Raw genomic sequence first — 24,916 nt, 5'->3', positions numbered from 1 at the left:
CATCTCATTTTCTCTCTTTGTAGAGACTGAAAACACTATGCTAACATTCATACTCAACACAATGTCCACCTCCTTCTAGTAGAACCAGCCTCATATAGGGCCAGCACATACAGAATGACAACTGCGATTCTGGATCCTTCCAGGGTCATTTAACTCCCACCTTACACCGATCGTAACTTTAAAGTCTGTCAAATCCCCCACAGCATCTCTCTCCCCGATACCCAAAAAAGGCAGCAGGAGCACAAAATCACACAAAAATAGTGACATGAATTGGTGAATTAAATTTTTATTTGTAAGATTTAACTTCTTTAAGGACTTGGTTCTGAAAGAGAGAAGAAAACAGTACAATAGCTGGAAAGGAAAATGAGGCCAACAAAGGATTTGGGGTTTTTTGGAAGATGAGAGGAACTTCATCTAATTGGGTGGGTCCAACAGAAAAGGAAAGGCTGAAAAAACAGCACAGAAATGAGAGACACAGGTCCTTAAGAGGACATATGGAAATGTCCGAAAAATCTCTTAGTTGTCCCAAAGATTGGAGGGCACTATTAGCTTACAGCAGGTGGGAACAGGTATGCTAGACAGTCCTTTACAATAAAGAATTTTCCTACTCCAAATGCCAACAGAATCTCATGCCCCTCCAGCCTGGTCATAAATGTTTATTTGCTATATTATTAAAACTAACAATTTTTAATGATGAAATTACAAAGCAACCCCAATATGAATTGGTGTGTACCAAGAGAGATAAAAACACACAGTTTCTCAAGCCTCTCAATATTTAGTTTTACAAGGTAATATATTACCACCCTATTCCATGATTTTAATTATTTCCAAAATTAAATAATTAATAGGGAATTTTAACACATACTAATACATAAAAGTATAATATCTCTCTGTATTCTGATAGTATGGACAAACATACACAAAGGAATCAGATAAAAATTAAAAATGCATACATTCATATTCAAAATATGAATGCCTTAAATTACTGTAAGTTCTAGGTGGCAAAATAATTTTCCTACATATATTATGAGTTACTGTTATAAGCATATATGCACAATTAGGTTGATACAAAGTGAGCAGAATATTACTGTGGACTCACCTTGGTTGGCATTTGCACCCTGAGGCAAAGCATTGGTTAAGTTGGGTAATTCACTGCCATGATTTCCATCTTCCCATGGACAGACATCAACACTGTTCCACTTTTTCAGCTGTTTTAGCCAACTGGCCTTCTGCTCCAACTTGCAGTGGGGGTTTAAAACTATACACATCCACAGAGCACCTAATTTAAAGGGAGAGAGGGAAGTAAATTTCAAAAATTATAAAAATTTCCAATTCTAATAAATAATGGTACATTTTAAATGCTTTCAAAATGGACTCAGGTCTGCCATTTTTATAACTCAATTCTCTCCTTAATCCAAGTGATAAATCTCATACAGAGTTCAATGGAAGAACAATAGAGCCCGAATTTGAACCAAATATCCAAACCATGTTACACATAAAGATGAAAGATATTTCAAATGATAACTGTAATCACCTTCTTACTTGTGTGACATTCTGGACAAAAATGTCCATAAAGAATACAACCCTACAGTCCAATTTGCCACTTTAATTTACAAACAGGTTTTATATATGAATGCTGCAACAAACCACTCTAAATTGTTTTTCAATGCAAAAATTAAATTTCCCTTTTTATAATAAAATCATAAAGGTATAAAATGGACACAGTTTCCTAGTCTTCTTATAAGCTTTCCAAACTTTATTATGTTTTTAAATTAGTATGCATATCTATATATCAATGTGTATTTATATATCAATAAATCTTAAAAAAATTTCACTTAAACATACTTCCCTGAATGATTTAACCAGAAACTAATCTTATTATAAGTGAAATCACTAAATTTATGTCTTTATGTGAATGAAATCATTAAACATGCATCAAAATTTCACTTGTTTTTAAAAGGAAAAGCCATAATGAATTTAGAAGGCATAACTCATAATTTGAATTAAGTACTGATAAAATTTATTATTCCTTTCTACATTCTTCAGAGATAGCTAATTCAAACAATTATTTCATAAGTTCTAAAACTTCAAGCTTTACTTTACTAATTTCAACACAAGACGGATTCTAGTATTTCAAACCCGTTCTCAACAACACTTTCTCTTTGAAAAGGTATGTGTATCTGTGTCTATTTTAATCCACTATGTTAGCTAAGTGAATAACAAAGGTACAAATGAGCAGTTTTTGTCCAAAAGAGAAGCTTTCTATCCTTCCACATTTAAAATTAGCAAGTTTTCCAAGTGTCCATCAATAGATAAATGGATAAAGATGTGGTGTGTACATGTACACACACACACACACACACACACACACACACACACTATGGAATAATATTCAGCCATAAAAAAATGAAACCTTGCCATTTCCAACAACAAGGATGGAACTAGACAGTATAAATGCTAAGTAAAATAAGTCAGTCAGAGAAAGACAAATCCCATATGATTTCACTCATATGTGGAATTTAAGAAACAAAACAAATGAATGAAGGAAAAAAGGAGAGGAAGAGACAAACCAAGAAACAGACTCTTAACTATAAAGAACAAACTGACGGTTCCCAGAGGGGAGGTGGGTGGGGAATGGGTAAAATAGGTGATAGGGATTAAAGAGTACACTTACAACGATGAACAGGGTAATGTACAGAATTGTTGAATCACTATATTGTACACCTGCAACTAACATAACACTGTATGTTAACTATATTGGGATTAAAATTAAAAACGCAGTAAAATTAAAATAAAATTAGCAAGGGCTTCTTCAATTACAGAATCTGATATTTTAAATATCATATAACTTTTACCAACAGAAAATAAAAATGGCTACAACCTATTCAAGCCACAGATATCTAAAAATTACATTTCTATATTTTTAAATGCCAATTAAAAACAAAATGTGATCAGTTAAAATGAAATAAACCCACTAGAGCTTATCTCTCCCCATGAACACAAAAAACAGCAACCTGAGCACTCTACAAAGTAAAATAAAAGCAAGCAGACTGGAGAAATAAAATTTTAAGTAAGCCATATCAGGATGATTTCCTGTTACTTTTTTCCCCTCTTTTGTCCTGGCTTTGAGAGAAGATTAACTCCATTTGGGGAACTCTGCAGAGGGCACATACAGCAAAAACTTAAGAGAAATCTCATCGAGTTCGTGAGAGAACTGGGAAAAGGGGCCCTCCTCACACTCAGGAGCTGAAGAGGTAGATCCCTAGATGCTATCTACCAACAGGTCTAAGTCCTGTGCACCAGAAAGACCAAAGGCAGCAGAGCAAAACTTTGAAAACTATGGATATTGTCACCCAAAGAAGATGAAACAGAAGTTATAGTCTGAATCTATCCTGGTTGTTGATCGTACGCTTTAAAAAACAAAACAATGCTCCAGAGGACTTTAATAAGACCCAGACTTTCAGGGGACGCCTGGGTGGCTCAATTGGTTAAGCATCAGCCTTTGGCTCAGATCATGATCCCAGGGTCCTGGGATCGAGCCCAACGTCACATCGGGCTCCCTGCTCAGTAGGGAGCCTGCTTCTCCCTCTCCCTTTGCCCATCTGCCCCACTCATGCTTTCTCTCACTCTGCACTCTCTCAAATAAATAAATAAAATCTTAAAAAAAAAAAAAAAGGATCTAGACTTTCACAACACAGTACCCCAAATGTCCAGGATCCAAAATTACTTGGCTTACAAAGAAACAAGGAAATGTGATCAATTCTCAAGGGAAAAAACAATCAACAGATGCCCACTAAGAACCAGATGTTAGAATTATCAGTCAGAGATTTTATAGCAACTATTTTAACTATGCTCCATGAGATGAAGGTAAACACTAATGAAAGGAGTAAAACACAAACTATAAAAAGAACTAAATGGAAATTTTAGAAGTGAAAAAGATACCTGAAATAAAAAATTCACTGGATGAGATCAAGAGCAAAGTTAGTGAATATGAAGATAGTAATGATCTCATCTGAAGAACAGAGAAAACCTTAAAGACAAGTGGGAAAACATCAAAAGGTATAATATTCGTGTCACTGGAGTCCCAGAGGATGAGACATAAATATAGAAAAATGTGGAAGAAATAATGACTGAAAACTTCCAAATTTGGAAAAATATATGAATTTTACAGAACAAAGAAGTTCAGCCAACCACAAAAAGGGTAAACTCAAAGAAAACCATGCCCAAACATCTCATAATCAAATCACTGAAAACCAAAGCTAGAGAAAAATCTTCAAAGCAAAGAATAATAAAACACTGTATATGGAAGAAAGACTCAAATAATTAGAGATTTCTCATCAGAAATCATAGAAGACAGAGGAGAGCGGAACAACAGCTTAAAAGTGTTGAAAGAAACTGAAGTGTCAACACAAAATTCTATATCCAGCAAAAATATTGCTCAGGAATGATGGTGAAATAAAGGTGTCCTCATATCAGGGAAAACTAAGCATTTGCTGCCAAAGAGACCTGCTCTAGAAGAAATGCTAAAGGAAGTTCTTCAGGCTAAAGAAAAATAACACCAGAGGGAAACTGGGAAATACAGGAATAAAAGAAGAGCAATAGAAATGATAAATACCTGACTACATGTAACGAACTGCTTTTGTCCTTTTACGTTCTTTAAAATAAATGTGACTATTGAAAGCAGCAATTTGAACACTCCCTTGCTGCATTTTAAATGTATGTAGATGTAATACACATAAAAACTATAACATAAAGAAGGGAGAGTAAAGGGACCTATAAGATTGTTAGACTCTACATTCTACTTAAAGTGGCAAAATATCAAATCAAAGTAGACTGGTTAAGGTTACGTATGTTTATTATAATACCAAAACCATTAAAACTATACAAAGAGATACAAACAAAAAAGACAACAGATTAAGTGAAATACTAAAAAATGTTAGAACAATCCAAAGTAGGAGAGGAGAAAGCAGGGAAGAAGGAACAAAGGAATAAAAACAAAGAGGATAAACAGAAAACAAGTATTAAATGGTAGACTTAAATTCAACTACATCAATAATTATATTAAATGTAAATGGTCTAAACATACAAATTAGAAGATATGGTAAAATCAGATTAAAAAGCAAGACTCAACTCTATGTTATGTACAAGTAAGCTACTTTAAAAATAATGACATAGATGGATTAAACGGAAAAAGGATAGAAAAAGATATACTATGCAAACACTTTCAAAATAAACCTGAAGCGGCCATATTAATATCAGACAAAGTAGATTTCAGAACAAGGAATAGTTACATCAGATAAGGTGAGACATAATAGGATGAAAGGGTCAGTTCTCTAAAAACACATGAGAATCCTAAATGGATAAAACTAAACCTAACATTAAGACTTCAAAATACATTTAAGTATTTAGTTTAAAGCCTAAAGGAGAAATAGACAAATTCACAAATATATTTAGAAACTTTTAACAGCCCTTTTTCAATAACTAATAAAACAAATAGACAGAAAATTAGCAAGGATGAATACCTAAACACTATCAACCAATTTAGCCTCACTGACATTTACAGAACATTCCACCTACTATTACTAGAAAAAACAAAACAAAATACTACTCTTTTAAAAATGCACAAAGAACATTCACCAAGATAGTCCGTATTCTAGGCCATAAAACAAGCTTTGACAAACTTGAAAGAACTGAAATCATACAAAGTATATTCTCTGATGTAAGAGAATTAAACCAGAAATCAATAACAGGAAGATATTTGGAAAATCCCCAAATATCTGGGAACTAAGTAACACTTATAAATAACTCATGACTAAAAGAGGAAGTGATGAGAAAAATCAGAAAATACTCTGTACTGAATGAAAACACAAATAAAATACATCAAAATTTGTGACCTAGAGCTAAAAAGGGAAATGTACAGTATTAAATACTTATACTGGAAAAGAAGAAAAAATTCAAAGCAATAATCTAAATATCCACCCTAAGAAACTAGAAAGAGAATGAGAAATTCAAAGCCAGCAAACAGAAGGAAGTAACAGACCAGAAATTAATTAAATTGAAAACTGCCCACCCCCCAAATTCTATGAAACCAAAAGATTAATGAAATCAATAAACCTATAATCAGAGAGAGAAAAAAAGAAAGACAAACTATCAGTATTAGGAATAAAAGAGGACATATCATTATAATTCCTACAGAGGCATTAAAAGGCTCATAATGGAATTCTATGAACAACTTTATGCCTATAAATTCTACTTATTAGATTAAATAAATAAATTCCTCAAAAATCAAAAATTACCAAAGTTCACGCAGGAAGCAATAATAATAACCTGAATAGTAATAAATTTATTAAAGAAATTAAATCTGTATTTAAAAATCTCTAACAATGCAGGTTCAGATGTTTCCCTGGAAAATTATACAAAACATTTAAGAAAGAATATCAATTCTATAAAATACCTTCCTGACAACACAGAAGGGAAAATGGTTTCCAACTTATTTTAAGAGGCCAACATCACCCTGATACCAAAACCAGACAAAGATATTACAAGGAAATACAATTACATATCCCTCAAGAACATAGGAGTAAAACACCTCAACAAAATATGAGAAAATCTAATTAAGAAATATACAAAAAGAAAAATACACCACAACCAAGTACAGTTTAACCCAGGAAAGCAAGGTTGGTTTGACATTAAAAATCAGAGTTAGTAACTCACTATATTAACAGACTAAGAAAAAAACAAAAACAAAAACATGACCATTTCAACAGATGCAGAAAAAGCAATTTTCTTCAATAGAAAAAGCCATTGATGGGGCGCCTGGGTGGCTCAGTCGTTAAGGGTCTGCCTTCGGCTCAGGTCATGGTCCCAGGGTCCTGGGATCCAGCCCTGCATCTGGCTCCCTGCTCAGTGGGAAGCCTGCTTCTCCCTCTCCCACTCCCCCTGCTTGTGTTCCCTCTCTCGCTGTGTCTCTCTCTCTCAAATAAATAAATAAAATCTTTTTAAAAAAAAGAAAGAAAGAAAAAGCAATCGACAAAATTCAACATTACTTCATAATAAATAAAACTCTCAGCAAAATAGGAAGAGAAGATAACTTAGCCTGATAAAGGCATCTGCAAAAGAAATCCTACATTAACATCATAATAGCAAAAGGCTGAACGTTTTTTCTGAGATCAAAACAAGGCAAAGATATCTGCTCTTACCTCTAGTGTTCAACATCACACCGAGAGACAGAGAATCTTAGGCTCCACACCCAGCACTGAACCTGATGCAGGGCTCATCTCAGGATCCTGAGATCGTGACCTGAGCCGAAGTCAAGAGTCAGATGCTTAACTGACTGAGCCACCCGAGTCTCTCTACAGCAGCTTTATTCATAAATGCAGAAGACTGGAAACAACCTGAATGTCGTTGCATTGGTGAATGGAAAAACAAACTGATGCATTCATATAACTGACTACTACTCGGTAGTAAGAAACAAACCCCTGACACACACATAACATCTCAAATGCATTATACTAAGTGAAGGAAGCCAGAATCAAAAGGAAGGATACGTGGGTGTACACACATATACACTCTCATTATTTAATTTATAGGACATTTTAGAAAAGGTAAGATTAAAGGAACTGATCACCAATGCAAGGGATTGAGAGTCAGCAATGGAAATAACACAAAGGGACAGTGTGAGGGAATTTTTGGAGGGGATATAACCATTTCATATGTTGATTGTGGTGATTGTTACAGGACTCTATTCATTTGTCCAAACTCAAAACTGTACAGCAAAAAATTCAGATGTATGTGTTTCTTAATAATTACAATAGACACTTATGTAAAGTAATACATTTGCAGTCCAAAGAGTTCTAAATTGTACATTTCAGGTTTAATCTACTTCATAAAAATACTCTGAGGACAGGTGCAACCACAGATTTCAACTACATGATTCTTTCTTTGCCCATTTTTCTCTCTCTCTCCTTTCCTGCCTAACCTCTTTCAGATATCATTCAAGGTAGAATTTAACCTCATATTTTGTCCACTGCTTTTTTTTTAATGATTTTTTTAAAAAATTTATTTATTAGAGACAGAGAGCGTGTGAGAGAGATCACAAGCAGGGGGGAGGGGTGGAGGGAGAAGCAGACTCCCCACTGAGCAGGGAGCCTGATGTGGGACTTGATCCCAGTACCCTGGGATCATGACCTGAGGCGAGGGCGGACGCTTAATTGACTGAGCCACCCAGGTGCCCGGTCCACTGCTTTTTATGCAAAATCTGCTGCCTCGTGGTCAGATGCAGTGCTCTCTTAATGTGAATCATCCTGTCATAATAAAGATTCTTAGGAGGTCTTCTTATGGCTTCTTTTACACCATCATTCTCACATACTGTATCATCTTGCCCTAACCCCAATTTATTGAACCCTGCAGCACTACAGTATCATTTTTGGATACCCCCCAGCCCCCAGCTGGATGCTGCAATGGCAGGCCTGCTCTCCATGATGATCCAACACCACAGGTGTATGTATTTTCATAGTATTTATAGTATATTTTACAGTATAGTAAGAATTTTACTGTATGCAAATTTCAAAGCAAACTACTGCTACATAATACCTGTATCAAACAATACTGACTACTGGTACTCCAAAGATTTAAGTATGAGCGTTCTTTCAGCAGGAAGCCTCTAACAAGCCAATGGACATTGCATAAATCACTACCTTATTAATCCTATGCCTTTCCCATGCCCAGAAACAGAAAATCAGCTTCTAATGAAACATGACCACACACTGTCAACAACGCAAGGGACAAATCCAAATGGTACCTAAAGAACCTAAAATTGACAGCCTTTTCCATTGAAGACCACTGGACAATGAGATATAACTTTACCTGGTTTTAGGTTGTGGATTGATGGACACCCTAACAACATGAAAAAAGTTACATATAAGTAATTAAATAAAAGCTATATATTGGATCAAAAATTGCCATTGATATATATGAGGCTACACTGAACTAAAAAAATTTCCAAATCATCAAATTACCTTTTTAAAAAGTAAAATCCTAATATTCAACAGCTAATGCTTAAAAATTAAGAAATATTTCAGGGGCACCTGGGTGGTGCAGTTAGTTTAAGTGTCAGACTCTTGGTTTCAGCTCAGGGTTGTGAGATCAAGCCCTGCATCAGGTTCCATTGCTCAGCGAGTAGTCTGCTTAAGACTCTCTCCCCATCTCTCTGCTCCTCCCCCCACTCTCTGTGTGTGTCTCTCTCTAATAAATAAGTAAATCTTTAAAAAAAAAAGGACATTTTAAGTTTCTCTTCCAAGATGTTTTTATCTTATAATTCTACTAATCTTAAATGAACATATTATCAGACAAAACTAAAATCAAGAAGTTGCCCTGAAAGATGTGCTGTGACTAGTAGTTTCATCATCAGGTTGTTAATGCATTAACAAGGTTGTGTGTAAAAGGGCAACAAGTAAATTAATACGGACAAATAATGTGGAAAGACAAATGTCTTTCCAAAACGAGTGATTTATCTTCAATGTGTTCATTATGAATAAAAACTCTGTATTTCAGGGTCCTGAGATCGAACCCCACATTGGGCTCCATGCTGGGCATGGAGCCTGCTTAAGACTCCCCCTCTCTCTGCTCTCTCTCTCCCTTTCTAAGAAAGAAAGAAAGAAAAAAAAAAAGAGAAAAAAACCACAAATAGATTATGGTCCTTATAAGCAAAATGCTAAATGTTCTTGGAAACTTTAAGTAATGATTTCTATGATTTGAGGAAAAAAGAAATCCATCCTAGACTTTCAATGCTTACATTTCTCTAATTAGAAAATTTCCATTTTACAGAATGAGAAAAAATTTCAAAAGCCAAGCTTTTATTAATTTGCCTATAACATTCTTCTATTGCTCACCTCCCCAAAGAGAGGTTTCATCCTGAAAGGATGTTCTTAATGTTAGATTCAAGTTCAGAGCTATAATAGATATGGTCTTTTATCTTAATAGTCACCACTACAAAAGCTGTAATTAGCCTTAATAACCAAATTAACCAAATTGAGTAAGTCATTCTCCAAATTTTATTAATTCAGAGTCTCACTTTGGGCATTTATCTCCTTCTCCTCCAACACATGCCTGAAACATTTGTAGTTTTAAAAATAAAGCTCTTTGATAATTAAACACTTCATTCTGCTGTCCATCAGAAACATTAACCCTTGAAAAGATTCAACCCAAAATACTACACAGAACTCAGTGAGAACTTAGCGTTTCTAGCACCTACCAGAGGACCTGGCACCTATAAAAGTATTATTGGTTCTTTCAGAAAGGACACTTAATTATTTGCTATGAATTACAATGAAAACAAATTCAATACTTTTAAATTGCTTTCCTAGCTTCAATGCCTCAAAGTGTATAAAGGCAATTAGCAAATCACTGGTGTGTGCATCATTCAGTTTCTGAATTATCCAAAAGCACATTTCAGCTCTAGTCCAGCTTTTCTCCACCATCCAGCATGCTTTTACTCTTCTTTCCAGTAAGCCACCTAATCTGCACGCAGTGATTTCACCAAAAAGATGCACTGTAACATACAAGCCAAAGTAAACCAAAACTAGGAAGGCAACTCCCCTGAGAAGAAGAAAAAGATGAAAGAAAGAACTCTTTTGCACAAGATGAACAGTTCCAAACCACTCAGTAGTCTTAAACCTGTTCACATCCTATAACTGACCAAACAGTGAGCGAATGTGGGCAGACTCACACTGAGGCAGAAGACAAATCATCACAAAGAAGTTTCAGGTTACTTCTGTATTTCACCAATAACAGTGCCAGCACACAAGCACCCATAATCCCAGAAAATGTGGGTAACAAGAATTAATGAATTCTACATGCCCTGAAAGCCTGTCCTTTCCATCAAACATTTAGATGTACAAATTACTACCACTTTGCCCCACCTCAAATACCCACTGTTCTACATTTCCAACTAGAAGAAATGTTTGATATACAACCTCTGATCTGTAAAGGGCAAGGTACGCCCCAGGCCCGCCCATTTAGTGTCTCTAAGGTGGCAGTTCCCTACTTAAACCATAGGAATAATAATTCCTACCTACCTCATAGGGCTGTTTAGACTTAAAGTGTTTGAAAACTGCAGAGTTCACTCAGCTCTAAAAGGTACACTCTGCAAACCCCTGTGCAGAAGATTTTGACGTTGAGGACACGGAGACTCAAAGGTTAGAACAGGATTAGAGGGCTCAGATTGCAAGTGATTCTGTGAATACCCTTACAAGTATTTTATATTTCATCAAATAAAACAATTAAGAGAATATATTAAAGAAACAAAGTATCAGTGACATTAAACACTTAAGCTAGTAATAATGGGTTCCCGTAAATTAATTTCCACTTGCTGTGTGATTTTAGCAGGAAACATCTTTTAGTCTCTCCTTTTCCCTCAGTTTCAACAATAGGCTTTTAAATGTGTTTTGTTTTCTGGTAGGCATTGTTCTCTCCAGCCTCCCAGGCCCCAGCTGGGGCCCACAGGGCCACTTAGAAGTCTGAGATGCTTTGGGTAATTTTGTCCTTAACTATTCGCACGGAGGAGGCTCTCAACCTCATCCCTATCCCTACATTTTCTCTGCCCATGGTAACTTCATGCCAGAGGATGGACAAAGAGTGCAATGCTGAAGCCTGTGTACACTGTTCCTTTAGCACCCCCTTCCTTAGCATCTCTGCCAAAACTTCTGGCTACCATCCAATCCACTCTGCCTCCCTTTTTCATTTTCAATGCCCAGGTTCTGCAGTCTTCTATAGGACGCAAAATTAAGTTACCTGAACTCAAGTTGTTATTCGTCAGAGGAGGAAAAACCCAGAAGTCAAACTAGGTAAAATTTGGTATAATGAGAATATAAAGGTGAGAAAGAATTACTGTAAAAAAAAAAAATTATTAAAAATGGAGATGCAGGGACGCTCGGATGGCTCAGTCAGTTGAGCGTCCTACTCTTGATCTAGTTTAGAGGTCTTGACCTCAGGGTCGTGAGTTCAAGCCCTGTTGCGGAATATGCTAAGATCATGTTACACTGTTTATTAGTAATAAGCATTCACTTTTGACAAACATCAGACTTAACCCAACATAAGGGAAAAACTGAAATAATAGAACTTCATTTTCACACATTGTTATATCCTATACTGCTAGAGAAATTTGGCATTTGGAAAACCACCAAAGCATGAAAAAAAAGGAAAACAACCAAAGCAGGAAGTATTATTAGAGAGATAACCACTATTCTGGTTATCTATTACTATGTAAAAACCTACCCTAAACTTACTGGCTTAATACAGAATGTATCATTGTATCTCATGATTCTGTAGGTCAGAAACGCTCTCCTCCTAACTTTCCCCCTGCCTCAACACAGCCCCTTCATGTGGAAGCATGGGCCTTCTCAGAGCATGGCAGCTTCAGGATGTGAAACTTCAGATTCCTTACATGGAAACTCAGGGACTCAAGATGGAACCTTCTACAAGAAAGTGAACCTGCTAGTCATTTGATGTTTGGACTTAGAAATTGGCCCAGCATCTACTCTGCCATATTCTGTTGGTCAAACAATTTTTAAAAATTGACCAGATACAAGAGGAGAGAACAAACTCCATGTCTCGGTGGGAGAGTAGCAAAGGATCTGCGGCCATCTTTATCTACCACCAATTACCAGAAAAGATTATAAATCTACTAGATTACAAAATGGTAAATGAAGGTATTTATTAATGAGTATAAGAATGTTGTTAGTTAAGCTAATCAACCCTGAATAAACCATTGAACATATGAGAAGAGTTGCAAATAAAGCAAAAAACAAAAAAGTCATTATGAAAACTTAACAGCATAAAAGGTATCCCAACACACAGTGTAATATTAAGTGCTGGTTTCTATGCTAATTTTTTATCCCTTCAAGGAAAATCCTAACAATATCAGGTTACACATGTTAGGTTTCTAATTAGAGTCTACATTTAAAGTTTTAAAATGTGTCTTTAGGGTACGAATCATTCCATCTAGTTCAGCGAACATACTTCTAAAAGTGAATGGTATCTTTACTTATCCGCCTGACAGTAAATGCTGCCATTTATTGAATATTCACCTCACACTAACCCTGTACTATGTACTTTACACACATGATCACATTGTACCCTCACGAAAACTTGAGGGTACAGAGAAGGAAACTGAAGTTCAGAGAAAAGAATGGTATTGTGCTGCTATTAAAGATGGGAGCCAGACTCATGCTCCCTAAAAACCAATATTCTCAACAGTCGGGTATTTAGCCTCTGCCAATCTATGTGGTCAAAAAGAACATCTGTAAGTTAGGATTCGTATGTGCAGCTATGCATACATAAATTCCAAAAATTCCATTTTTGTCTCTTGACAGAATCATCATTCCATTCCTCATGTTTTAGCAGTATAATGCGAAGGGGCACATTACTGTCTAAAATTATGAAGAAACCTTAAAGGCACAGCTAAGAAACCCTGTACTTTATTTAATCATGTATTCTTATGTACTTAGACCATGTCCCTCCCACGTAGAGAAAGCATCTCAAAGAAAAACCTACACAGGTCCACCTAAAAAGAGCCTAATTAAACCAAAGAAAACTACATTTTTCAAAACTGACAGCCACAGCAAACAAGTAATTTCCCTGTAGATTAAAACAACAGATAAACAATCAAAAGCTCACCTAATAATTCAAGACTGATTATTCAAATTGGAAGAATTCCATTCGCTCTGAAAATACGATGTACTCTGAGGTCTGGTCTGCTGGAACAGAGTGGCGTCAGCATTTCCAGGGTAATGCACCTGCGTGTGACTGAGCGTGTCTTAGCCTGTGGGGAGCATTGCTGGGTGGAGCATGAGGATTTGTGACTGAATAAATCAGCTGGCCATTCTCTAGTGCTACCCCCAGAGTCAGGGACACTTGTTTTTAAAGTCCCTTCTACTTCACGGGTTTTTTGTTAATATGCAAATCAATTCAGTAGTTAAAATAAAAGGTGCACATTTTCCATAAAAGATACTTGGGAGTTTTTGATAAAGGTGGCTCTTCTCCCTATTTTCCAGAAGATACGGTGCATCTAATGCTAATGGGGAGAGCACAGGCACGGTGGCAAGTGGGGAGCAGAAGGCAGAGGAGCAGGGCAACCAGCACCACCCTCTCTAAAGCTGAGACGAAGAAAAGTTAGTGATTCCCTTTTGCCTCTGTCTCAAAGGCAGAGAATGAAGACTGTTACATAGCTTAAGTCCTACTTTTTAATATCATGTTTCTTCTTACGAAATAGTAACAGATGAAGTAAAACAATCACTTGTGGTATTTCCCAGGGTTCCACAGTTATAAAACAATTCATAATATTTATCAAATTTATTTTTGTTCTCAGAGGCTATTATGAGAGGCTAGAATTTCATGCATGATCCAATTAACTAATTATACTTATTTAGAGGCCATGAAATGCCTAACTGCAGTCACAAATAGGAGATCACTGGTATAATTAGTTGTGCTAGCAAAACTACAGTCACAAAATTTCTTGGATCAGACCACACAAAAACTGTGACCCTAATTATAGTATTGTTCTCAGCACAATTCAGTCTTAATATGTTAGTCACCCATGTTTGAAGTGTAAGTTTAACTGGTGAAAACATTCTCCTTACTTTAAATTTGGTATGCTAGTTTCTAATTCACTAAAACACTTCTTGGAAAATTTCAAAATCATGCCTCAGGTACACTGTATCGAGAGAGCTTTGGAGATCATTTAAGTCAAGCAGGACTAAGCCCTAAGCAAAAGAGCACAGAATTGATTATCATCTGACCAGGCTCTGAGAAAAGACTGAGAAAATAAACCACAGATATTCCAAAACAGTTAACAGGTATCCTGTTAATGCCAGAATGTTCCCTTCTGGCAAACCTGTGGTCCTCATCTAATATGCAGTCTTCCCATTCCATTTGATTTGTCAGTGCTTTCAGGTCAATGTGCAAAATTCACCAAAGACAGGCAAGCCTGACCTTACTGGGAATCTGGTTCTGTAGGAAGGACCAGAGCCAGCTCTTCTACCACTCACCACCCTTCTCCTTTTTGAGGGAGGGAGGAAAGACAGAAAAAATCAGAAAGAGAAAAAAGGCACAATGACAGACGTCTTATTTTGATACACGAAAAGGGCAGTCAGTGTTAGTGAGGGGAAGGAATGTGAACTGGGGTAACCTGCAAGAGCATAGTATAATCACTTTCCCTGGGCTCTGCACTGGCTGCTTAACTAAGCTGTCTTCACAAATGGTTCTATGATTCATCCAACAGTCCAAGTTTACATAAATCTATTTCTGAAGACTCCTTAGGTCTTCATGATGTCTCTCTCCTATAAGCTTCCTACTGGGTCCACTTTCCCAACATAGGCAAGAGACTGCTGGAATTTTTGAAAAAGAAAATGTCATGCATTATCTAATCATCTTATTTTAGGCCGTAAGAATCCACATTATGGTCATTTTACAGATGAGGAAACTAAGGTTCTCTCTAAGATAAGGGATCTGTCCAGGGCTACACAGTTAGTAAATATGAGGATCAGAATCCACACTTAAGATCATCTGACTCCCAATAAATCTGTTCTTTATATTCCAGTTCAAGGCTTTGAAAAACTGAAACAGTCCAGGTGGGCTTATATCTGTTTGCCCCTTTGAAAAAGCATGCTTGGTTAGGTGTATTCCATTTGAATATATGTTATAAAACTGACATAGAATAGTGATTCTGAATATGAAATGTATGAGATCTATCCTCAAAATTTTCTGAAACAGGTCCTACATTATATAACTTCATTTCTTCAGCTGTCTTAGGCAGTCTTGGGCTGCTTTTTATTTTTCCCTTACTCATTTTGTTTCCTAACGAGACTATAAGCTCCTAACGACAGTGCCTACCATAAGGCCCTGTAAACAGCAGGTTATTGTTAATTGACCTGCTGTTCTGCTAAGGTACCCTACCGTCCACCAGTCATATTTGGGGATAAGTGCTTCCCTGAGCCAGTAGGACAACAACCTGCCTTTCACTTAACCATGGAGAATACCAACTTAGGATAAAAGATCGTCAGGAGCCCTAACAAAAAATAATCAAATTTACCAAAGGTTATGATTATAGAATACTGATGAATACACTCTTAACACCACAGTTGTATAAGAATCCCCAGAAAAAGGGATTGTAGTAATTGGTCATATCAGAACTGCAATTTTATTCATAAAAAGTTTCTTAATGCACTGACTTTTCTATGGAGTTTAGAAAGAACCTGTGATGGGTGCTGAGTTTCTTGGGAGAAAAGAATGTTTCATTTTGCTCTAATTCATTCTATTACTGAATTAAACTCTGATGTATTGGTCTTGACAAGTGCTTCATGCTGATTGTATTGTGTATGATAGTATAATCACTCCCCATGCATTTCCCACTGGCTGGCTGATTAATGCAATAGATTACCTGCAGCACTGATGGCAAGGGGGAATCACTGCCCTTCTGTACTGTACACTGTTTGTATTTCAGTGTGTGTTCATGTATGTGTTGTGTGTGCGCATCCGCGCACGCAAGCGTTTAGGCATACACAGGCACCCATGAACATCCACCATGAGTGGAAAAGGTGGGATAAGCCAGGAGGAGAAGAAAACTGAGGACACAGTGAGGATTATGGCCTTTCAAACACTGTTTTTAGTACACCAAAAATACTTCCTAAGGCTTCCAGACAGGTATTTAACATTACACTTCAGTTATTCATTCATTATTTTATTCACAAATATTTTACTGAGCACCAACTATATGCCAGGCACATTTTTTCCCACCTGTACAGGAAAACTAACTTAAAAAAATGCGTCATTTTCAGTGTTCTAATTAGTGTACAGGAAGGGCAAAAGGGGGTGAGTTTATCACATGAACACTAATACAGAGATGGAAAAGGATGGCTCTGGAATTAGTTTAAATGCACCAAAAAGAGAGCAACTGACAAGATCATTAAGTACAGTGAGTGGTTTAAATGGCTTCAAAACAAACAAAAATCTCTCAGACTACCTGGTCTACTTAGGACCCTAACATTTAGCAAAGAGCATCTTCTGTGTATGATCAATATGTATGGTGAATAGGTTGCTGAACACATTAATGTCATCTTTAAATGTCTGTATGTCAGGTGTCAGACTTTTGTGGTCTTGGCAACATTTTGAAAGCATTCTTCCTAACAGGATTTTCTTCCACTTCCAAGCTTATATTTGACCCAAGTGCCTGGTTTACAGTCCTCCCATCCAGCCCCCTCAGCCCATGCTCATCCACAAGAGAGACTGTAGCTTCCAATCTAAGCCATTTCAAGGTTGCTAATAACTTAAGTCTAATTCCTGATCAATGAATTCTTACTCTCTCCTCCAGGTTTGCCCAAGCAAATTTTGAAATTTACTAAGATACCCCAAAAGGAAAGGGGCTGGGAAGCACAACCTAGGGTCAAGGTATAGTTCAAATTCACAGAGATTCTGATTTCTCTGTCAAAGGTTATCTTTGCAATAGGAGACACAGAGAGTTGGAAGAGTTAGCCACTTTCAGACAATTACTGTCATTATTCCCGGTTATTTGTTTCTAGATCAGAGCCTGAGAAAATAGCTTCGAACCCAGGCACTAACTCATCCAAGCAGTTTAATGGCAGAAGGCCCCTTCCCTGTATTTTACCACACAGCATACTATTTCCAATTTGGAATTTTTAAACACTAAAATGTTATGCAATTGTTAGATAAGCTTATAGCAGCCTCACAAAAATTCACCTGCTATAAATCACTTACCAGCCTGCCTTCTCCATAAAAGAGAAAATTATATATATAAATAAAAAAGTCATTCTTCAGTAGACCTCTAAGAAAGGCGGCTATTCAAAAGCCTATTGAAGATAGTCACAATCAAGCATGCATTTTTAATCTCAGAATCCTCTGTCCTCAAGAAATCTTAACAGAAAGCCTATGTGTCAAGTGGTGAAAGTCACTCTTTTGGGACTGAGAGGACTTGCCTTCCCCATCCACACTCTCTTCCTCCCCCTCCCACCTAAGGGGCCCTATAAGGCACCATGGAACACCCCCTGTCTAAGAGACACCCATTAATCATTTTCCTGGGTTCTCCTGCCCCATCATTAACCCACTTAAGCTTTAATCAACTACAAAAACATTTGTAAAGCACGTTGCTCCATACAACACCCACAGAGAACAGCTTAAGTGGCTGCTTCAGTCCTCCCTTGGCTTCCACCTCTTTCAGTCTAGCTCCTGGCATCTCTGACTCCCCAAGAAGTCCCTGGGAATCTCAGATGGCTTAAATGAGGGCTTCTCAGACCTTGTTAATTTTTGTATGCTGCCACTTCAGGGTAAGAAATGGTGAGAGGAAATTATCCCCAGCCTGTCTTCCTTCATTCCCACTCTCTCACTTCCCACCACTCTAGTGTGATGGTGTTCTCTAGAGATCCACAGTCTAGCAAGGAGACCGCTCCCTCCCCCAGCCACATTTCCCTTTGGTGGCAGTTTCTTGAGGGCAAGTGCAATACTAACTTTTAGGAAATGGGAAGAGAAGAGAACTTTTCTAAAATTGTTGTGAGGAAGAAGGATACTTCATACCAATGCTCTGATACTCCTACTAGCCACTAATGTGAAAACAGTATCTACTACCAATGGATTCATCTTATAAATAAAGATAACATAAAAAAAGTAATCGGAACCATCCTTGGTACAAATAATGTACCAGCATACTACATATACAATAAGGACACTAACATGTACTACAATGAGTCATAAGGCATCTTAACTCATAACTCAATCCCTGTGGTCTATATTTAGAATAAAGTTTTATAAAAATACACAAGGGGGTGATCCCCAAGTGTTGTTACAAATTATCCAATTGTACTCAGAGAATGACTATCATTAGGAATCTCCAATTGGTTAGATAATAGGATCAAATGGTCTGTAAAGATCTCTTTTAATCTTGAGAATCTACCATTTTCTGCTAATATTTAAAATTTTTTCTCTTTATTTCCCCTTCTTCCCATAAATAGGTACTGAATGGATAATTACACCCTAGCAGCTGCACTCAAGAGACGGATGGTGGACAGTACTTCCCAGAAAGTAAAGAAATATGCATTCTCTCTTTTGGTTAACTTCTGACCCAAACTAGAAATTAATTCTGCCTACTTAAAGAAACAGAGAACAAACCCCTCTTCTTATCTCCGCAGCAGAGCAGAACCCAAAGGCCTCTGACCCACAAACATAGAAATCTCAGTTTTAAGAGACAGAAAGCAACAGGATCATACAACAGAGAAAGAAACCAGGCCCAGGTAATGAGGACTGAGCAGCAGACAGGCGTTCTGAGAACACGGCTGGATAGAAGCAAAGCCTCCTGAGCAATACAATGGACAAAGCCTCCATGTTTAGAGGGAGCTCTGGATAATAAGGGGGAAACCACAGACTGAAACAGGAACGTGCAACCCCATTCCAGAGCAGCCAGCCCAGCCCAAGGGCAGGAGGGGTCTGGAGAGCTACAGACCATATGACATAAACAAGTGTTGACAACTGTGTTATTATTAGGGGCTGGTAGAGGCCAGGACAGAGACCTTGACCTAAGGGTCTCACTGGCTCCTTAGCAAAGGAGCCTGGAAAATGAAATGAAAACCTGACTGTAATCCATCCGCAGTATGTACTGCATGTATTTTGTGAGAAGCTTAAGTTTATTATGACATTTCTCAATCCATATGATGGATTTGGCTCTTCTACATTAATGTGGCTTTTTTAGACTGAAGTTAGAGAGTCCCTAGAAACACAGATGAGCAACTACATTAGGTAAGCTCTGCTGACTACCACCATTAGACCTGCAGGACCACGGGTGGAGAGACCAGGCCCTGCAGCTTTTATGGGGCTTACTGCCATCTAGGTGCGCTTTGCCTTGCCCCTGCTCTGCCCTGAGCAGAGAGACCCCTTAGCAGAAAGGCAAATTAAAGCAAGTGAGGATGGAGTCCACTTTGATGGTTAAGTCTTTGAAGTCACTGACCTGGGATCAAATTCCTGCTCTGCTGCTGTGACCTCAGGCAAGTTATCTGGTCTCCCTAAGCTCCAATTTACTCAGCTATAAAATTAGGGCTAATAATTATACATACTTCACTGGATTGTTTTAAGAATAAAAATATAATGCACGCATTAAGTGCTTAGCATAGTGCCTGATAAAGTAAGTGTTGACATCTATGTCATCTTAACTAGCTGGACTAAAATGGGAAATAAAAGACAGCAAAAATCTAGAACCTATGTCTACGCTCTCTCCCTCCTCTCCTCCCTTTGAAGTAACAACAAAGGACAATAAAACTGGACTGAATATCGTGAAGACAACATTGCTGATAATGAATCTGAATGCTTTATAGCCCTCCCCCATTGAGTTAGTTCATCCCTGTCATTGTTCATGTTACTCCTTCTCACTACTTCTTCCCTAAAACTCACCTCCATGAACATCTTGTAAAACCATATTAAATTGTCTGTACAAGTATTTATACTAATATGTGAATAAATTACCCTATCAAAGTGCTCCTCAGTTCATTCATACCTATTCTAATTTCTGTCTCCTGATGGTTCTATCTCTCTACTCCCTCTCTACTACATGGACCATTACCAAAAGTAAAATCAAACACTTAATACATCTATTCCTCTGGACACAGCAAGTGCTTAATATGTACTGAGATAGAAACCACAGAAAGACTTATGGAAAGAAGGGTTAATGGAAGGCACTGAAGTGATTTACATGGTAAAGCTGTATTCTCCTTATGCCCAGGGAAGACAAACTGGTAGGTGAGAAGTACTGGGTTCGTTAAGTTTACATTGTATACTTAGAGCTACACAGAACTTTCCAACTCTGTGCCTGACACCTTTTTGCTGCAAGGGGGGCTGTGGGAATTGCTGTTTTCTCCATGGCACTAGCCAAGAGAACACTACTTACACGGCAAACCACACTGGAATGCTCCCTAACTCTCACCGAAAAGCAGTTACTCCTCAGGCATTCACTAATCAGCCTCAAAATCTGGAAAGCCTAGATTTGAATTTATCATATAAACTAAGCAGCGGCTCTAAACCGTGGTGAAATTACTTATCCTATTATGTTAGGAGATGTAAGGTGGCATTCCCCAGAAACTTCTCCACAATGACCTCCAAAGCAAAGCCTTTGGAATCTTATTTCTGACTGGGCAGAAAAGCACTTGCAAATGACTTAGAGCATCATTTTAAACGTGACTTAAGCATGTGATTCAAGAATCATGAGGGTGGGTGGAGAAGAGGTCCACAGAGATGACTATTTGCATCAGAGGTATAGATAGGACAGTGTTCTGAGTCCATGGAGCAGGTAATTTTTAGTATTTGCAATAAATTTGGTTTCAATGGGTGGAACGATGGGTTAGGTTCTCTACTGCTGAACAAAGATTTACTGTGATTCCAAGTACCCTGAATCTGTAGACCCACTCAATCTATCTAGCACCCTACAAGGAGTATTACCACTGTTGCTTAATAACAGTGGTCAAACTAACCTTACAATGGAACTCAAAATAGAAAGAAACTTCTAACTATGGCTATGTCTGTTCACAGAGAGTTAGGTAGCCATATAAAAAAAATTTTTTTAAAGATTTTAAGTAATCTCTACACTCAACATGGGGCTTGAATTCACAACCCAGAGATCCAGAGTCACATGGTCCACCAACTGAGCCAGTCTGGCACCCCCATATCAAAACCTTTGAAAAAAATTCTGAGAGCTAACACCTTGTTCTTGTGAACTGAGTGAGCACAGCTCAGAGCAGCAAGGCTCTTGCAATGGGAGCCCAGCCTCTCCCTAAAAAAAAAAAAAAAAAAACAGGGTTTACACACTAGAAAGCAAAACACATGACTCAGCTCAGAGAGAAAGTATTTAAAATTTTAAGAAAAAAACACATTATGTAATACTTGAAAATGAAAATTTAAGAATTTTTCCCCATGACAAAGCTGTAATTAAATCCTATTTAACTGTTTCCTCTAATGACATCCATTTTAATTAGGTTTTAATAGACTGGCAGCCACAACCTAGTTTTATGAAGCAAAGTAAAATTATAGTCTACGAAGACATTTAAGGAAAGAGACCTATCAACACAGATGAGAGGTTACCATATATCCCCTCATCCCTAAAGACCCCCATGGTAATTAAGTGTGCTGAACAGACAGCCGTTAGGGCTAACAGTAGGTGTGCTTGTCACCCATCAGCACTGGGTTATTCTTTGAAATCTAGGGGTTATTGCTGTGATCTGCTTTCTAGACTATTTGCATGTCATGGAATAAAGAATGCAACTAAAGAGGTGTGGGTTCTATAGCTCCACCAAATCTGCAGCTTCTGTCCCCGCAATGGGCTTTCTGTCTTAAGATTTTAAGGTATACACTTTCTTATACTCAACATGATACAACAACACTCATTCTGAGAAGATTGCTCTATGTTTCAGAAAATGAACATTGCACAGAAAAAGTAAAATTAATGTATGAAAAACAGATTCATGTAGAAGAATAATGCATCTGCAAATGAGATGCACTGAACAGGATCTTAATAGTGTGCATCTGTATCTATTTCATACTACATTATGAAAATCAGGGAATAAATCACGAAAATTAACTCAGACCAAATGAGTATCATAGGCACTTATTTTAGAAAAGAAGAACTGAGCATCATCAATCCCTTTGTTAGCCAGAGGATGGGGAAAGGAATCCGGCCTGTTGCTACTTCAAAGAAGTTTGTATATACTTATTTGAAAGAGAGACAAAGTTATATGAATATATATTATTTTTAAAACTAGTTTTGAAACATCAACACTTAAATTTTAATAAATCACATATACTCCGTAAGTTGAAAATTTTGGGGAGGGGAATATCTGATCCTCTCAAAAATACAATTTTGTAACCAGGCCAACAATCTGATGCCTCCAAATCCCTCCGCCAAGAAGCAGAGTTACTTGGCTAAGATACTTTTACTTGTACATTCTCATCAGAATAAGGCTTTCATGCCAGGAATCTTTTTTTTTTTCCTGGTGTATTGGCCATTGCCAGAAATGGACCCATCGAATTCACCAGTGCTAAGGAGTTAAGCATCTGAGATTTAATTTAACAGTTTCAGCTTTATTAAGCTGTCACAGAGCGGCCCCACTTTGATAACAGTAGCTGCTCCAATTATGGCTTGGTTTAGGGTTGACAAGTATAATGATTCATTCGTGGCACATGAGAAGCAATAAAAGGTTGTTTTGCATTACAGCTTTAAAAATGTGGGCACTTTTTTCATTTAATTTGTCACTTAGCTTTTGCTAAGAGGACATTTAAATTGCAGTAAAAGGCAAATGGGGCTTTTAGTTTAAATGTAATCCCCATATTTAAATGATCTGTAATGGTGCAGTGTTGGAGTGGGAACACTATTGTCTCACAGTGGGTCCTGATGGTGACATGTGACATTTGTATTCAGGTCCTGTATTATCCATGTGGCTAAAGGGCTTCCAATTTCATTTCACAGCCAGAAGCCTGCAGAAAACACCAATTAACTTGCAGATCCCATTTGCCGACAAAACTCAGCCTCTTCTCAATGTCTGGCATCTGGCAGTGCTCAGCATTTAATTCCAAAGCAGAGCCTTGAAGCAATGTGAGCCCTGTGCAGGGGCACAAAGTCAAAATCTCCCATTTTATTAAGAAGCAAAATCATTTCCTTTTGTAGTCCAGCAGCAACTTTTAGTTAATTTTTTGGTGAATGAATATTAAGATACAATAGCTATTGTTACTTCTACATGGGATTCTTCGCAAAACTTAGACTCCATTAAAATGGTTACTGACCTCTGCTTGCCATCAGAGTACACAAGAGAATTTATAACAGTCTAGTAATGATTGGAGGTGGGGGAGGAGGGAAGGGATGATTTGTGAAGAAAGAAAATACAGGGCAAAAAGATATATTCATCCTAGACTGATATCAAAGAACTTGTATAATACAAAGCCTGGCCCACAATCAGAAAGCAGTTCATCAGAGGGTATAACTAGAATCAGCTGGTGGAAACTTCCACCTGATGAGAATTTATACTTTGGACTGAGAGTTGAGGTACATAATTTTCAAAACCAACTTGGAAAAGTGAGATGGGCTAATGGATTAAATATGAACACTCTAAGTTTTATTTAACTATATCACTTGTACTTTTTTGGTAACCAAAAAAAGTAGTCAGCACTTTCTTCCTAATTAGTTATCTGTAATCCTAAGTTCCTCCAAGTACCAAAGCTCTTTAAATTTTATTCATTTAATATTAATCCAGTATTTTTTCTTTAAATGATTCCCTTCGTTATAGTTTTTTTAAATGGTAAACCTTTCCAATGTCATAAATCAACTAGTCAATTTAATATTTACTACAGAAATACAAAACTGAGGAGGGTTTACCTAGGAAAGTGTTATCATTCAGTATTCTATAAAAACATGTTTAAACATATGCATTACACTTGTGTTTTCCAAACTACCACACTGCGCTCCCAAACACTCTTCCAATATATTGAAACAATCTACTATAGTTATGGACTGATTTAAATTTTGATGGGGGTAAAGGCCACTAACCATTAATTCAGGTGACCAAATAATTACAAGATACTTAATAAAAATACCAGGGGAAAAGGCCAACAAATATCTAACACTTGGCAAGTAGCAGACATTTATGACTAAAAAAAAAAAAAAAAAAGAGTTGGCAGCCACAGCAAGTTTCTGAACACACATCCTATTAATGGCAAAGAGGAAACTCTGATGTCCAATTCTTTACCAACTTGCGGCATACCCCTAGATTAGTCAACATGATCTTTTGGAAGTATCCTAAACTTCCCTGGAGTTCAATTTCCTTATCCATAAAACAGTTCACCTCAAAGGTCCCTTCCAATTATTACAATAATGTATTATATG

General features: G+C 37.2%; 1 protein-coding gene across 2 annotated transcripts in view; it reads right to left on the bottom strand.

Annotated features, from left to right (window-relative positions):
- Window positions 1-24,916, bottom strand: part of ZSWIM6 (zinc finger SWIM-type containing 6) — a 190,057-nt gene that overhangs the window by 23,294 nt on the left and 141,847 nt on the right. For both annotated transcript variants that reach the window (XM_028123914.2, XM_028123913.2), the window contains exon 5: window positions 1,100-1,279. In XM_028123914.2, the coding sequence (XP_027979715.2) occupies window positions 1,100-1,279 (180 nt within the window). The remainder of the gene's footprint in view (window positions 1-1,099; window positions 1,280-24,916) is intronic.

The sequence above is a fragment of the Eumetopias jubatus genome, unplaced genomic scaffold (assembly GCF_037043125.1).
Source record: "Eumetopias jubatus isolate StellerSeaLion01/CBP00866 unplaced genomic scaffold, mEumJub1_p1.0 scaffold_5, whole genome shotgun sequence".
Lineage (NCBI taxonomy): Eukaryota > Metazoa > Chordata > Mammalia > Carnivora > Otariidae > Eumetopias > Eumetopias jubatus.
This window is presented reverse-complemented; position numbering and strand designations above follow the sequence as displayed.